The 16,804-nt window shown below is 34.0% G+C and overlaps 2 protein-coding genes across 3 annotated transcripts in view; one reads left to right on the forward strand and one right to left on the reverse strand.

The window, feature by feature from the left end:
* Window positions 1-205: 205 nt before the first annotated feature.
* LOC134239129 (uncharacterized) lies at window positions 206-3,844 on the reverse strand. The gene is made up of 2 exons (XM_062721294.1): window positions 3,759-3,844; window positions 206-2,697 (listed from the first exon to the last, which is right to left on the reverse strand). Exon 2 carries the CDS (start codon window positions 2,687-2,689, stop codon window positions 1,934-1,936), a length of 756 nt encoding a protein of 251 aa, XP_062577278.1. The 5' UTR covers window positions 2,690-2,697; window positions 3,759-3,844; the 3' UTR covers window positions 206-1,933.
* Window positions 3,845-3,891: 47 nt separating this feature from the next.
* Window positions 3,892-16,804, forward strand: part of LOC134239124 (gamma-tubulin complex component 5-like) — a 35,153-nt gene continuing 22,240 nt past the window's right edge. For both annotated transcript variants that reach the window (XM_062721286.1, XM_062721287.1), the window contains exons 1-7: window positions 3,892-3,980; window positions 9,866-9,972; window positions 13,174-13,285; window positions 14,457-14,556; window positions 14,721-14,800; window positions 15,188-15,453; window positions 15,802-15,891. In XM_062721286.1, the coding sequence (XP_062577270.1) occupies window positions 3,915-3,980; window positions 9,866-9,972; window positions 13,174-13,285; window positions 14,457-14,556; window positions 14,721-14,800; window positions 15,188-15,453; window positions 15,802-15,891 (821 nt within the window). In that variant the 5' untranslated portion in view covers window positions 3,892-3,914. The remainder of the gene's footprint in view (window positions 3,981-9,865; window positions 9,973-13,173; window positions 13,286-14,456; window positions 14,557-14,720; window positions 14,801-15,187; window positions 15,454-15,801; window positions 15,892-16,804) is intronic.

Here is a 16,804-nt window from a genome sequence, read left to right on the forward strand (position 1 = left end):
TGCCGCCGGGCGCATAGTGTTTCACAAACACATCTTGTTTTGATATGGTTTAATAAATTTTTGGATACTAGTACCTTTATAAATGTAGGAATTTTTCATGACAAGAAAGGACCAATGGCTATATTTATGTTTAGAAAGTGCAAATATAACCTCCGTTTTCCTTGGCAGAGGTATTACAGGCAACAAAGATTAAGAACACAATGCATAGTTTTCATTTTTATTGGAGACAACCCTGTAACCATGTGCATCATTCACTTTCAAAGACAAACACAATTATATTACATTCATGTCAAACTAATTGTAAACATGTCTTCAATCTAACTGATTATGTTCCAATAATTAATGCAGCTTATTCTATTTATAGAGAAGTTTGAAAAGTAATTAAAATGTATTTGGGAAAATATAATCAACCTTTTTGTACAATATCAAAAACTATGACTTACTTTGAGCTTCACATATGAATAACAATCTAAATATGACCTCCATTACATATAATGGCACGGCCATGGTCACAAATATTGCTCCCCAATTACACCCCTTGTTATTATACACATTTATGAGTAATTCATCTGGCTCTTTACAGCATATTCTTGAGTAATTTTCCAAATACAACCAAATATTCATAATTTTCCAAATACAACCACATATTCATAACTAAAATCAATTTGTTTTTGCATTAATATTATTTTATCTTTTTTGACAAATTATACGATGAATGTGAAAAAAATTACTTATCTTATTATCAGACATTTTATAGGATTTTATGAATTTTAATTTTGCATCAATTATTTTAGCAAGAGGCTTATGGGCCACATTGCTCATCTGTGCAAATTTATTGTTAGAAAAAAAGGACTCAGTTCACAGTATTAAAAAGTTTTGAATATAAAAGGTCTCAAAGATACATGCCACATACTTTTGTATGCAGAGTGTATACAGCACGAATCAAAACAGTCTTAATTTAATAAGATTAACAACACTTTTTAAGGTCAGACGACACGTTCCTCAAATATATGTTTTGTATCTCTTGGTATTATATAAAAAATACTAATCGTATTTATATTTGTCATTCTCTTCTGATTTCTATATTGTTTTCAAAATGTTTTTAAATATAAGTACACCAAAAGTTGTGCTATATATGCCATTTAGAAGATTACCCATAAGGATAATGTAAGAAATATGACCCTATGGTATCTTGGTTAAATGCCTGGTAAGGTACCCTAATTTTTTGTGAGGAAACTTGTTTCAGTACCTATACTTCAATGACAAATTCTTTGGAAAAAATATATATTTTGGAGGAATGTGTCGTCTGACCTTAAAATAATGTATATTGGTGCACTGTATCAAATGTGCATTGCATATTTTATATTCAATAAATTCAGTACAATCATGTGTAATATTGAAATGATCATACATCTTTGTCAGATAAACCTGGAAATCTCACTGGGTAACAATCATGACATTTATCAACAAAGCTTTTTATATATCATGCAAGTGCGCAATTCAAATTCTATCTAAATATGTACGTGATTCAATTTGTTCCCCTCATTTTGGAATAGTAAAAATTCAAACAATTAGTGCTCAATTCACTCAGTAAATATTAAGCCACCCCCCCTTCCCCCAATTACAATAAAGATGCATAACAAACATTTAAAGTTGGTTTTTAAGGCTAGTACATGTATATGCAGTTATATTTTTACTTCATTCCGTTCCAGTATTCACATTAGTTTGCAATTTGGCCCCCAGAAAAAGTTATTTCTGGATTACACCTTTAGTATACATGCAGATTTTATATCAGTTATAAATAATTAAATTACTTCTCATTTCACTCACAATAACTATCCTCTCACAATAAATACTAAATTCTTTCATACTGACTCAACATAAATATTAACAGTAACAATTTGTAGCTATTAATATCTAAACACATCCTTTGTCATGAATTCTCTGTGACATGCAGATTCTCTAGGTGACTGGAAACCCTCTCCATTTCCTCTCTCTCAGTTGTGGAAACTTTCTTCTCTAGAAAATCGTTCAAACTTAATTTTGCAAGGTCAAGGTTACCAAGTGACCTTGACCTTGTCAATGAAGTTTCAGACAAAGCTTTAACTGGTGAGGAAGAGTTGGACTTTGACTGTGAAAACTCGTTCTCACTTTGCCTGATCTCTGTCTCGGGAAGAGATTGGTTAATTCTCCACGGAACCTCGTAAGGCTTACGAAACCTTTGATAGCGACCAGCACGAAGTCTGGACATGCGTGTCATCCTACACTTCATATTCCTTCGTACATGTGCCTCTTCCTCAGGATTCCTATAACTCGTTCCAAATTCTGTTGAGCCTATTGGTTGGGAATGTCCTATTGTTGGTTGGGAAAGCCCTGGTGTTGGTTGGGAATGTCCACTTGTTGACTGAGAATGTGTCAGAAGTTGGAGACTAGAATCTTGATCTTGTTTGTATGATGAGCCAGGATCAGTGGATACACTGGAACTAAACCCTGTCACATACATTGGATCTATGCGTAAAATTCTGAAGCGAGGACTAGGTGATTCTTTTACACAAGTCCTGTTTCGTTCACGTAAGTATTCCCTTCTACTGTTTGTTACAGAGCTGATCATTCCCAGCTCATGCAGTGCACTATCTACATCCATCCCTGTTGACACAGGATCGCAGCAGTAACAACCTCCCTGGGACATCCTGTCACCTGTTTCAATGGAAGAAAAAAAATCTTGAAATAAAGTATTAAATAAAACTTGAACATGATAAATTTCTTGAAAGTAATTGTAATAATAGCTGATTAATTAAACTTCAAACTGTGCACTGGAAACGTATTGTTCACTAACAGAATTTGCAAACATTTGTCCTTTTCAATAGTGGACATTGAGGTATAGTCTTCTCCATGATTGATAGTGCCCCTTTTAAACTAAGTGCAAAAATGCTCACATGACTCTGCACTTTAAATTGTTTAAAAGAAGTGCACTTCCGATTTAAAAAACCATGCAACATAATTTATGCTGATACATATTTCTGATACCTTGATACCATAAAAATAACAGGACCAATATTTTTTCTGGACATTTACAGGCGAGACGTTACATATATTATGTAATGAAGTAAATACAATGGAAATGACCGAGATTCAAAGTTGGACCCCTGATCTTTTTATCCAGACTTCTAATTAAATGACCAATGGGGACCAAACCAGCCGCACTGTCAATTTTCCCCCTCTTTAACTTCCTTTACCACTGAAGTCAGTGAAGATATAACAATTTAGCTAAGCTCTAAAAGTCTTTCCTGGCAGCTCTCTGCTGTGTGACACTTAATGTATCTTTGGGATAATCTTTGCCTTTTACAGTACAACTAGCCTATGTCATATTATCTATACAACATGCCCACTTTCTTTGAAATTTATTATCAAGTTGATCAGTGAATGAGTGATGTCATCAATATTTATGAAAAAGTACTAGTATTTTCAGGCCCACGTTATATAACAGCAAAACTGACACAAAAGAACAACGTATTTTAAGGTCTAGGAAATTTTGATTTAGGGACCCATTAACACATATTTAATCCACACTATTCCACTAAATAGTATTTAGAAATATTCATACCTCAATGTACACAAAACATGTCTGTAAATGAAATATCATAAACAACGGTAAACCGGGACATGCGTGTTAAATATCCTTAGAGAAAAATTGTAAGTAAAAAAATATTCAAAGAATAGTTTTTAAGACATTCATAGAAAGCAGTACATATGTTTACATTGTCAGGCGGCAAACAAATATTCTGCAACTCTGCTGCTTTGTATATATCTCGCGAAAGGCGAGATTTCCCGTCAACTATTATGATGTTCGGATCTCTCTTGATTTTATATTTCAATTGGTAACTACTTCTCCGAAGACTTCCGAGAGAACAAAAATGGCGCGGTGGCTAAACATTGAAAATGACATGAAAACATTAGTTTTCCAAATTACAGGGTTTCAGGTATCAATTGTGTTTAATTTTGCTGTAAATTATTCCATATGAAAATGTGAAGTTGAGATATTAAGAGTGCTGTGTGAAAATTTTATAAATAAAACGTAATATTACCAGTAAATTTGCCCAAACAAGTCAGATCCAATATACAGTTTCAACATAAATCTTGAATTATAATTTTATATTATTTGCTCACAAATTGACTGCTTCGTATATCCTAAAATCTTTAAGAACCTCGATTGCAAGTTCTGTTTGGGATACACAGTATGAAAAGTGATCGTTTTCCCAGCCATTTGCAGAGCAGTAAATTAATTAGTAATCTGACTCTTACCCCTGCTTTTTATTTTGTGATATGTGCAGGGGAGTCTGAGAGTGTGCTGACGTCATGTGCAAAGAAGTCGAATAGCAAGGAGGCAATCTAATTCAAATGATCCTTCATTTTTCGGTAATAGGGCCGTTTGACGAAAGCATCCTTTGAATGACTATTAAGTTTTAGAAGAATCATCCCTTTATTGATTTCTCGCGTTTCAGGGGTTATATCTGCGAAATACAGTTCTAAAAGGTAGGCAGAGTCACGACACCACCTTGTATTGCTGAATTTCCCACTTCTCAATATGGCCTCCACCCTGAATCTCCCCTGCACTTATCACAATATAAAAGGCAGGGGGTAAGAGTCAGAGGAATCTCGGATTATAAATTAAGTTAGAATCTCTCATGTCACCAAAGTGTAGGCAGTAGCTTACAAAAAAATACAGATTTGAGTAAAAAATAACGAAATATCTGATCAAACTATGTGGAATTGGTAAAAAAAAATCTATATAGCTATGTGGAATTGCTAAATGAATCTATATACTGTATACATATATGTGATATGTACCGGCTGTACAGGAAATGTCCCGTATTTGCAACCCCCTTCGCAGTGTCCCGGCGGTACACCAAAATTCACGGGAAATGAAAATGTGTACCGTATTTTGAAATGTTTACCGGAAATCGCCATTCTTCTTTCTCTCTTTCTTTCTCTTTCGCTCTTGCAACACCGGAAATCTGGAACTATGCGTGACTTATTGCACTTGATTAATGTAAACAAAACATCATGAACGAAAGTGTGAAATATTCCCGTGATAATTACATCGTAATTAGGAGACATCAAAGCGTTTTGTTTGGCTGATTGCTTTTTAATAGGACCTTTATCAAGGAATTTTAAACTGTAATTTATTAAAACTAAAGACATTTCAGAGAAAACGCCAATCACAAGAATTGGAGACACTTTGTGACAGCAAAACGAAATTTAGTCCATTATTTGATTTGGCATATGTATTGTCTTTTTAGACACAGATTAAGAGAAATGTTTTTTAAGTACAATTTAAAAATTGCAGCTGAATGGAAACGACCAGACTCATACAATAAAGTTTTTAAACACTACTTTTTAGCTCACCTCAACGAAGTTGGGGGAGCTTATGTAATACCCTCGGCGTCGGTGTCGGTGTCGGCGTCCCAGGTTAAGTTTTTTGGAGCAGTTTTCTTTTAAAGTACTTCTGTGACCTATATTGATTAGACATGCTTGGAAGATGTTTCTAGTGTGTTTCATTGTACCAGTCAAAGTTTCAGATGCTGCAATTTCAGCAAAGGAATGACCAGGTTAAGGTTTTTGGAGCAGGTTAACATTTTTGGTGCAGTTTTTGGTGTTGGTGTCATTTCCAAGGAACTATAAGCCCTATGTTGACCAAACTTTCATGGATGATACATCTAAGGATGCACGCTACCAGGCTTGCTTCGGATGCTGAATCTGACCTACATTTTCCAGTTGAGTGAACAGGTTAAAGTTTTGGTGCAGGTCTCATTTCCAAGTAACTATGAGCACTATAATGACCAAACTTGCATGGATGATACATCTAAGGATGCACACTACCAGGCTTGCTTTGGATGCTGAATCTGACCTACATTTTCCGGTTGAGTGAACAGGTTAAAGTTTTGGTGCAGGTCTCATTTCCAAGTAACTATGAGCACTATAATGACCAAACTTGCATGGATGATACATCTAAGGACGCATACTACCAGGCTTGCTTCGGATGCTGAATCTGACCTACATTTTCCAGTTGAGTGAACAGGTTAAAGTTTTTGGTGCAGGTCTCATTTCCAAGATACTATGAGCACTATAATGACCAAACTTGCAGGTTTCATACATCTTATGATGCATACTACCAGGCTTGCTTCAAATGCTGAATCTGACCTACATTTCCCAGTTGAGTGAACAGGTTAAAGTTTTTGGTGCAGGTCTCATTTCCAAGATACTTTGAGCCCTATTTTGACCGAATTTGCATGGATGGTACATCGAAGGATGCATGCTACCAGACTTACTTCGGATGCTGAATCTGACCTACATTTTCCTGTTGAGTGAACAGTTTAAAGTTTTTGGTGCAGGTTTCATTTCCAAGTAACTATGAGCCCTATAATGACCAAACTTGCATGGATGATGCATCTTAGGATGCACACTAATGGACTTGCTTTGGATGCTGAATTAGACATACATTTTTCAGATAATGGACCAGGTAAAAGTTATGGGTGAAGGTCTACTACCAAAAAACTATAAGGCTTATATAACATTGTATAAACCAAACTTGCACAAATGATGCATCAAGGGATGAAAACTCTCAAATTTGCTTCAGATGATGGATTTTAATTACATTTTCATGAAAAAGAACTAGTTTGAAGTTTTTATATAGCTCTATTCCAAAGTATCAGATCAAAATTGCATAAATATTTTCATTTTGGAATGTACACTTTTTGTTGGTTTATTGTGTGACTTTGCCTTACTTAAAGACAACATTCGTTGAGGTGAGCTCTGTAATCTCTGATTACCTATGTTTAAGTTCAGCATTTAGCATAGTTTAATGCCGAAATTCAAAATTCTTCAAGAGTTTCTTGAAATGAATAAATCATAATACATGTTATTTTGGTTGATATTTTGTACCGTTTTTTGTACCGTTTTTTGATTAGCAATGTACAGTATTTTCACCCAAATTCCAGTATTTTGAAGGCTGTTGTACAGTATCTGGGTCTAGAAATTATCACATGTATGATGTATGTGTATACACGGAAATTTTCACCCCCGTTTTATTTTCGCCCCTTTCGCCCTCTTCTTGATTGGGCGAATTTCAAACGGGGCGAATTCAAATTACACAATATAATTTCTTAAACAGAACTATGACTGGGCGAATTTAAAATGGGGCAAAATTGTTTGCAAGTGCAAAAGGGCGAAAATAACATGGGGCAAAAATAATCTTGTATACAGTAACTAATGCAACCCTCTCGCTCTTCAATATAATTGTAAATTATTACTTTCAACTTTAACATTTTTCATGCAACTTGAAATTTAGTTTACCCAGACTGATACATTATCCCCCTCCCATCAATTTGTTTTGTTTATTTTTCATTAGCAGCATAGTTCTACCAACTAGGAGTGTACTAGCATAGTATTATCATCATCTGACATCAGTTTTTGAAATAGCTGCCCTTTATACATCTTCGCTAGCCAAGGGTTTCTGATATGCTACTCTCCTCATTAAACCTTGGGATACGGTGCTGTGATTGCCTGTGAAAAGACGGGAATGTTTTTGTCATCAACAGAAATAAATAACGTATTTAAATCATGAAAGTTTTTAAAGAATAATTAACTTTAAGGCAGATTTTTCATTTGTTATTTAATGTGCAAATCTACATCTTCAATATAGATTCTAATTCATATTTTGTATAACTTTAGATTTTGGATGACACCATATCTATGAGATCGTTGTTAACTTGCGTTTTTTATTCCGGAGAGGAAAGAGTCAAAATATGTTCCAAATGCAGATATTGCCATTTACGAGAAAAAATGCTGATTGGTCAATCAGTGTCGATCGACTCCAATCACAACTTGAGAAAAAATACCCAACTTTTTTAAGGAGGCTCATTACACCACTTTTTGATGACGTACTACACAAAAAAATAAACCTCCATTGTGTCGACCGGTTTCCTCTGGGGACGAATTGTACAGGTACCTCTATAATATGACCCTGACCTTTAAAACGCTTTGAAAATAGATGAAACATGCGGTGATATAAACAGTGAAAACAAAGTAACGGATTCATTATGCATAAACCAAGAAGAATTGCATTTAAGCAGAAACAAAAGAAAACAACAGTCAAATCTTCGCCAAAGAAGTAATGTCAATTTCATAGCGATGCATGCAATGAGCTCTATCAATCAATGGAGGAAATTCGAGTTAAAATCTACAACCTTGTTGAAATTAAAAAGTTATTAACTTGCACTATTTACTGTGTTGGTGTTAATTTATATATTTGCTTTATTGATTTAAATGTATACTCTGGCAATTTAAAGCTTTGTTCTGAATTTTAGATGTAATGTCAAACGCTCCTTAGTGTTTTGAGTCTTGGGTAATTAGGAAAGATAACTCTTGAAAGTGGACTTTTTATACCAAATATTTTTTAAATTGGATTTTTCACTTCGTTTAAACATTCTTCATTCAATTTGACACATGTAATTCATTGAAATACATTCCTTGTCTCTTCAGAACTCATTTTCTTAATGTTTTATGCATAGATTAAAAAGATAATGACATTAATTGTTTTTAGGAAAAAATTATTTTTTCTAATGAAATTATTATTAGGTATTATGAGTAGGGATGTCAACGAATATTCGAATATTCGAATATTCATTCGATGAGTTGATATTCGAATATAAATTTATGATTCGAATATTCGGATTTTAAGTATACAAGCATCAGAAAGAAAAAAAATCTGGGTTTTTTTTTCAGAAATTGAATCAAATTCTTCTCGTTGACCAACAATAAAATTTTATTTAAAACTAAAATTAAAAAAAAACACTCCTCTTGGATTACCTTAAAGGTGTGAAGAGTGTATATATTAAAATAATAAAAATTATTCATTTGATAACTTAATTAGAGGTATAACAGTGTCCAGTACTTAGAATTAGTTTGTATTGTTGAAAGGACACATTTTTAAAGTAACACACATGGATCCCTTGTTTATGTAAACATCATTTAAAATCATTATCAGGAAATTAATTAGCTTAGAGTAATTGCTTTTAATGTTTCTCCATTAGATAATAGATAATTGTTCTGTGTGGTATAAATCTGTAGGGTTATCAGTGTACACTTTGGTAAGATGATTAATTAATCTGGAACTTATTAGAAGAATCTTTTGAATTTTCGGGGAACATTTTTTTTTTTATTATATTTTGGACGTACTCTTCATATATTCTGTAAAATATTTTAAGAATAAACATGTAATTATAGTGCATTTACAAAACATGAAATTTTATTCCAAAATAATGACATAAAACGTATATTGCTTAACAAAAGAGTGAAGATGTATACATATTATAATGCAAGATGTATTTATTTTATCGAATATTCGAATATATTCGAATACTACTATCGAATATTCGAATATCAATTATTGACAATTTTGACATCCCTAATTATGAGGTATTTTCACTGTGTGCACTTGTCTGAAGAAGATGCCCATCATTTGACACTGACAGGTTCTGAAATTCTTTTAATAATAAACTTGAAATGAAACATTTCACTAAAATTAGACAAAAACTAAAAAATTCTATTAAAAATATTTATGATATCAATACCCCCATCCGGATATTTGGCATCTTCATTATAAGTGGTGCTGTATTGAAATCTAAAATAAACTGTGGATGTAATGAGCCACCTTAAGACAGTATGCCAAGTGTTTATGAGGAGAGTAGCTTATCAGAAACCCTTGACAAGCGAAGATGCCCTTTATAGTATTACTTTTTTTTCATGGAGTAGGAAGAAAATTTACTATGCATTAAAAATAAATGTGTTTTTATGATTTTTTCAGGAAGGAGAAGAAAACTTTGCATTATGTGTTCAGTTTGCCATGTCAAACATCAAGTATCATCGCTTCCTTAGTGTGGACAGTCACAGAGTTACTAAATCTCTAAATGGGTAGGTCAATTTTGTAACTTTTTAATGTTATGTTTGAAATAGGGATGTCAAAATATAAATTTTCCTTAATCGAACATTCGATTGCATTATTTGACTATTCGGAGCATTTATTTTTTTATATTACATACGATTTCTTTATTCAATAACTTTAGGCCATACGGCTCAGCAACACATTACAGCATAGTGTTTTTGAAAGCTTATTAATTAAAATAAATTGGAAAATTGAAATTAATTGGAAATGGGGCACACTATCCACTCCAACGATGAAAATGTTAAATACTGTTTGTTTAATTAATGATTGCCCAAGCTATACTCGTATATCAAAATGTCTTTCATGTATATGCAAATATTTTGTTTTCGTAAGCGTTTGAAATTCCTAAAGTTTATATATATAATTGGTACAAGTCAATTAAATAATTTTCATAGTCCAGTATAGCTTTGTATAATTTACTACGTACAATAACAAAAAAAGTCAGTGATTGAGAAATAATTATCGCGGTATGTTATTACTGTATTTTTAGGTCACCTGAGTAAACTCAGGTGACCTATTGCTATCCGTTTTCGTCCGTCGTCGTGCGTCGTCCGTCGTCCGTCGTCCATCGTGTGTTAACATTTGAACATTTTCAGCTTCTTCTCTGCAACCACAGCACTAATTTCAACCAAATTTGGCACAAAGCATCTATGGCTAAAGGGGAACAAAAATTGTGAATTTCATGATCCCAGCCCCCCTGGGGCCTGAGGGGTGGGGCCAAAACCACTAAAATTAATGCAATCTTTAAAAATCTTCTTCTTTACTCCTGGACATCAAGCAGTCAAACTGTTTGCATGATTGTTATCAGCATTGAGTCCTCTACCAAAATTGTGAAATTCATGGCCCTGGGGTCAGGGGTTCTAGTGCTAGGGCGGGGCTAAATAAGTATATAGTGAAAATGCATTATTTCTTTGAAAATCTTCTTCTCTGCTCCTGGGTATTAAATAAACCAACTAAGTACATAGTTATGATGAGCAAGAGTGACTCTACCAAAATTGTGAAATTTATGGCCCCAGGGTCAGGGGTTCTGGTGTTAGGGTGGGGCTCTATTGATTATATATAGTGAAAATACATGAATTCTTTGAAAATCTTCTCTGCTCCTGGGTATTAAATAAACTAACCAAGTACATAGTTATGATGAGCAAGAGTGTCTCAGCCAAAATTGTGAATTTTATGGCCCCAGGGTCAAGGGTTCTGGTGTTGGGGGGGGGGGGGGGTGCTCTATTGATTATATAGTGAAAATACATGAATTCTTTGAAAATCTTCTTCTCTGCTCCTAGGTATTAAAAAAACTAACTAAGTGCATAGTTATGATGAGCAAGAGTGCCTCAACAAAAATTGTGAATTTTATGGTCCCAGGATCAGGGGTTCTGGTGTTAGGTGGGGCTCTATTGATTATATATAGTGAAAATACATGAATTCTTTGAAAATCTTCTTCTCTGCTCCTAGGTATTAAATAAACTAACTAAGTGTATAGTTATGTTGAGCAAGAGTGCTTTTACCAAAATTGTGAATTTTATGGCCCCAGGGTCAAGGGTTCTGGTGTGTGTTGGGGGGGGGGGGGCTCTATTGATTATATAGTAAAAATTCATGAATTCTTTGAAAATCTTCTTCTCTGCTCCTGGGTATTAAATAAACTAACTAAGTGCATAGTTATGATGAACAAGAGTGCCTCAACCAAAATTGTGAATTTTATGGCCCCAGGGTCAAGGGTTCTGGTGTTGAGGAGGGGGGGGGGCTCTATTGATTATATGGTAAAAATTCATAAATTCTTTGAAAACCTTCTTCTCTGCTCCTAGGTATTAAATAAACTAACTAAGTGCATAGTTATGATGAGCAAGAGTGCCTAAACCAAAATTGTAAATTTTATGGTCCCAGGGTCAGGGGTTCTGGTTTTGAGGGGGGGGGGGCTCTATTGATTATATAGTAAAAATACATGAATTCTTTGAAAATCTTCTTCTCTGCTCCTAGGTATTAATTAAACTAAGTAAGTGTATAGTTGTGATGAGCAAGAGTGCTTTTATCTAAATTGTGAATTTTATGGTCCCAGGGTCAGGGGTTCTGGTGTTAAGGCAGGGCTAGTTTGATTATATATTGAAAATACGTGAATTCTTTGAAAATCTTCTTCTCTGCTCCTAGGAATTAAATAAACTAACTAAGTACATAGTTATGATGAGCAAGAATGCCTCTTCTAAAATTATGAATTTTATGGCCCCAGGGTCAGGGGTTCTGATGTTAGGGTGGGGCTCTATTGATAATATAGTGAAAATACATTAAATCTTTGAAAATTTTCTTCTCTGTCTCTGGGTATGAAGCAGATGAACTACCTATATAGTCATGATGAGCAAGGGCCCTAATCTTGCAGAATTGTGAATTTCAAGGACCCTGGGTCAGGGGTGGGGGGGCTCTACTTATATACTGAAAATGAATTAATTGTTTGAAATCTGCTCCTTTGTATTTATAAAACATTTATTTATTTATTTTTTGGTAGGCAATTTTAAGAGTGCCTTTTTAAAATTTGTGCAATGTGTGGACCTAGGGTCAGGGGTTTATGTCACAGTGTTAGGGGCACTACTGATTATTGCTGAATATTACTGATTAGTTGGAATGCATTTTTGTTCCCCTACCCTGCGTATGGGTATTCAGTAACCAAGCTAAGCAACTGATAAGTGTACTGTTATGATGATCAATGGTCCTCTTTCAAAATTGTGAATGCCATATATCATCTGGCTTAAGTTAAAACATGAATCAAATTCAATAACTGGAAAGTTGTTGCATAATGCTCAGGTGACCTATAAGGCCCGTGGGCCTCTTGTCTATGTGTACAAAGTGGAAATTTATTTATATACTGTGACTGTGTTTGAGCTCTTATTTGTCTGAGGACGTACACTATACAGCTGTATAGTTTGAGAAAGGACCCTTTTTCAATTTTGAAATGAAAATTTCATTATCACCCCCTTTTTTTTGCATTTATTTAATATTCAAATGTTTTTTCATTATTCGATCGTCGGTCCATTCGACTGACAGTCGAATAGTCGACTATTCGTTGACATCCCTAGTTTGAAAGGATTCAAATATAGATATATGGATAGCTGCTCAAACCAGTGATTTGATTTGAACATATTATGTAATAATACGTAAATGGTAATACAATCACAATAATATTTTAGGATCCTTGAAAAGTTTGAGATCCACTCCCAGCTGGATAAAAAGGATTGTCTACAGAGACTGTGTGACCAGTTTTTATCCACGCCGTGTTTTGAAGGACGTGACACAGGAAAAGTATGACAGTAGTTTGACATTTCATTGTGTAGGGTAGTGATTGGAATCAGCTTTGAGCTTGAGTAAATGTAACAGAGACATGACTGTGATATATTCCTCCAAATGAATTTGAACACAGGACCTTTGGCATGCCAGTCAATTGCTCTGCTGATCAAGTTTAAAGGTTAACCCAATAGCCCAAGCTAGTATAACACAATTAGCCAATGTGTTTGGATTAAGAAGACTTTTGTAAGTTTATAGTTTTATTATAAAGTCACAGCAAAGGCAAAAACATTGGTACATGAAAAGTTCAATTACAAAGATCTCGGAGCCAAAATGGTGAAAGCTCACATAGTCATTGTTTCACAAAGGTTTCAGAGCTAAGTTTGTAAAAGCTCTCATAGTTCGTCTCGGAGCCAAGATGTTAAAAGCTCTCATAGTCCATCTCGGAGCTAGGATGCTATTGACACTCAGTGCGCACATCTTTTGTACAAAAAACTGCATCATAGGGATCACATATTTGGTAACAGCAATTAGTTAGATAGAGTGTCACTTCATTAATATTAATATGGTCCGCCCATCACTGAAGTTCTGTCTCACATCTCCTTATAGGATACTGCAATGTCGACTGTTTACATTAACATTTGTGTATCTTGCACATTCTTCAGTTAATAAGATGGCTGCAGCTCTGCACAAAGTCTGATTGGAAAGTGTCAATGTTCGAGAACAACACATCGTAAAAACTAATTGTCCATCAAATGAAGACACTCTCTTATTGTATCCAATCTCCCAGAGTTTGTAAACAACTTCATAATTAAGATATTATTGTTCGTCGCTCTTCACACTTAAAGTATCAATTATAATTCATAACACAATATTGAACATGGATAAATGTACTGTACAAATTAATTTATCAATTAAACTTATAATTTATATGCTCATCATGTTACACTAGTAGGATGTCATTTATCTTACACTACTACATAATTTCTGACAAAGACTTGTTGTTTTTAAAGTAAAAAAAAGTAGAAAAGACGCACAAATGAAAAAAATATTTTTACAGAGTAGCAGACATTCTTACTACATTTTTTTGTTGTTAGAAATAAAGGTCGAATTATTGCATTTAGAAGATGATTAAGAGTATGTGATTTATACTATTGAGTTTATTTTGCATCATTTTGTTATTAAACAGACTGACACCCACTATAGTTTGTTGATGTTACTACTAAATGTAGGAGAAAATCCAACCCATTCTACTTATGCAGGGAAACCCCAAATTCTTAAAGCACCAGGTACCAATATCATGAACATTTCATTTTCATCTGAATTTATATTAGAAATAATTTATGGTCATATCATATGCTTTCTTGAGAATTTTGTAACAATTTCATTGTACATGTTTCAATGTCAGTGTTTCTCCACTCTGACTACTGTGTTTACGTTTTGTTCATTCTAGAGGTAGTGGATGACTTTGACTGGGGAGCCTACCTCATGGAGGGAATAGAAACTTACTCAACAATATACGCTGACTCCGATGTAATATAGGTTTCTTTGTTTTAGAACAATATTTATTTAAGATTTCCTTTGGGAAAAAATCAATGCTTTTGAGCTTCTTAAGGTACATTGTTGTCCCAAAAGGTTGAAGATATTAATGTCTGTAACTAATAAACTTTTAATCTTTTCTAAACAAATTTTGCATAACTATCATTTATGAAATGTCCCTCAAAAAGTGAATTCTCAGATAGAAAAATTTCAAATTAATAATTTTATGATGATTTACATGTATGTGAAGACTCAAAACTGTAAATGATAAAACTGTTATTGATTTTGTCTTCCTTTGTAAAGATGTTTAAATAGAACAGGACTTACCTCATGAACCATATAAAAAAATGAAATTTATTTGGGCCCTCTCTTTTGATATAGTCGGAATCAGACTTTGAGCCCCTGAGTGATGAAGAAGAAACAGTGGTTCCAGTGAAGTCAAAAGAAATAGAAATCTCAGAGAAACAGGAGGTGGATCCTAGTATTTCCACCATTACCTCAGACGCCTCCACGTTTTACGTGGAGGAGGAACCTGACCCCCGGGAGTCTGGGGCGGCCTGGCTGACCAGAAATGTCACCGTCCAGTACTGGTGTGGTCAAAATCAACCAGAGGACCCAGACAACACAGATAACTTAAAGAGGGACTGGTAGGTAGTTGCTCTGTAAGATACAAATTGCATTAAACATTATTTTCTTCTTAACAAAGTTTAGGGGTAGATTATATAATACCCTTAGCATTTGTGTCAGTGTTGGTTTCCCAGTTCAGAGTTTAAGAGGAAATTTCATTCCAAGTACTTCTTTGTCCCTTATTACTCTGAGGTGCATAGAATATGTTTCTAGTATTAATCAAGTTTAGGACCTCAGCAGAGTTTCATTTGGATATCCATTTAATGTGATTCAGGTAGCTTCTTGTTTCATACAGGCTGTTGAAGAGGATATACATGTAATTAATAAATAAATTCAATAAACTGACAGTTTTAATTCTATTGCTACAGGCAGAAGTACAGAGAAGCTACCGACCCAATCTACAGCAATCAAGATAGTATCACAATGACAGAGATTCAGTTACTGAGAGAAGTTTTGTGGTAAGAAAATTAGGGGAAAAACTACATCAACTAAGATAACGTCAGTGTAACGCTAGCAGTTCGGATAACTGTATATGGTATAAATAATTTAACTCAACTTCCTTCATAAATGTACCATTGGCAAAGAAGACATAAGATTATAAACATTAAACAATTAAATTTATGAAGTGCATTATCAACAAACAATTTATTTCAAACGACGACATTCACACCACATTCATACCAAATAAACAATAATAAATTAAGTTTTAATAAACGAAATAAGAAAAAGTCATAGCTTAAGGACATTGGCAACGTTTCTGGTTTTCGTATAGGATTTTTCAAGATTTTTTGAACAGGTTTAATGGTACCAAACATATTCAATTCAGGTCCTTTTTACCCATGAAGCCAGCCTTCCTTTATAGATTTTGTCAAATCAATGTTTTTACAATTTTCAATGCATTTCCTATGTAAAATGTTGATAAAATGGCCCTATATTATTTTCAACCATACGTTTTCTCCAAAACCCATTTATTTCATAAGGTTTATACATAAAATACATTGTTGAAACCTTAATTCCGATGACATGCATATACTTTGGCTGAAAATGAAAATATTGAAACAAAACACAGAAATACCAGCACTGTTCTTTGATTTTGAGTTACTTCCCTTCACATCTAATCAATATTCATTATGATCAAGAGACTGGTTGTTTGTTTCTATTCTATAATTTACTTTATTGGAAGCGAACTGTCATAAAACATTTTTACAAGGATTTATAGTAACTTTCAATGGTGTCTCATTCACATAACCTACAGAATCGTTCTCATTCGGTCTACCTGGCTATCATCACTTTCAGCAAAATTATTTCACATCTTTGCACTTCCCAGCATTCATGTACCTATTCTAAATGACGGCCTGTTGACTGTCTGCC

The sequence above is a fragment of the Saccostrea cucullata genome, unplaced genomic scaffold (genome assembly GCF_032062105.1).
Source record: "Saccostrea cucullata isolate Sc308-1 unplaced genomic scaffold, CSIRO_AGI_Scuc_v1 ctg457, whole genome shotgun sequence".
Classification (NCBI taxonomy): Eukaryota; Metazoa; Mollusca; class Bivalvia; order Ostreida; family Ostreidae; genus Saccostrea; species Saccostrea cuccullata.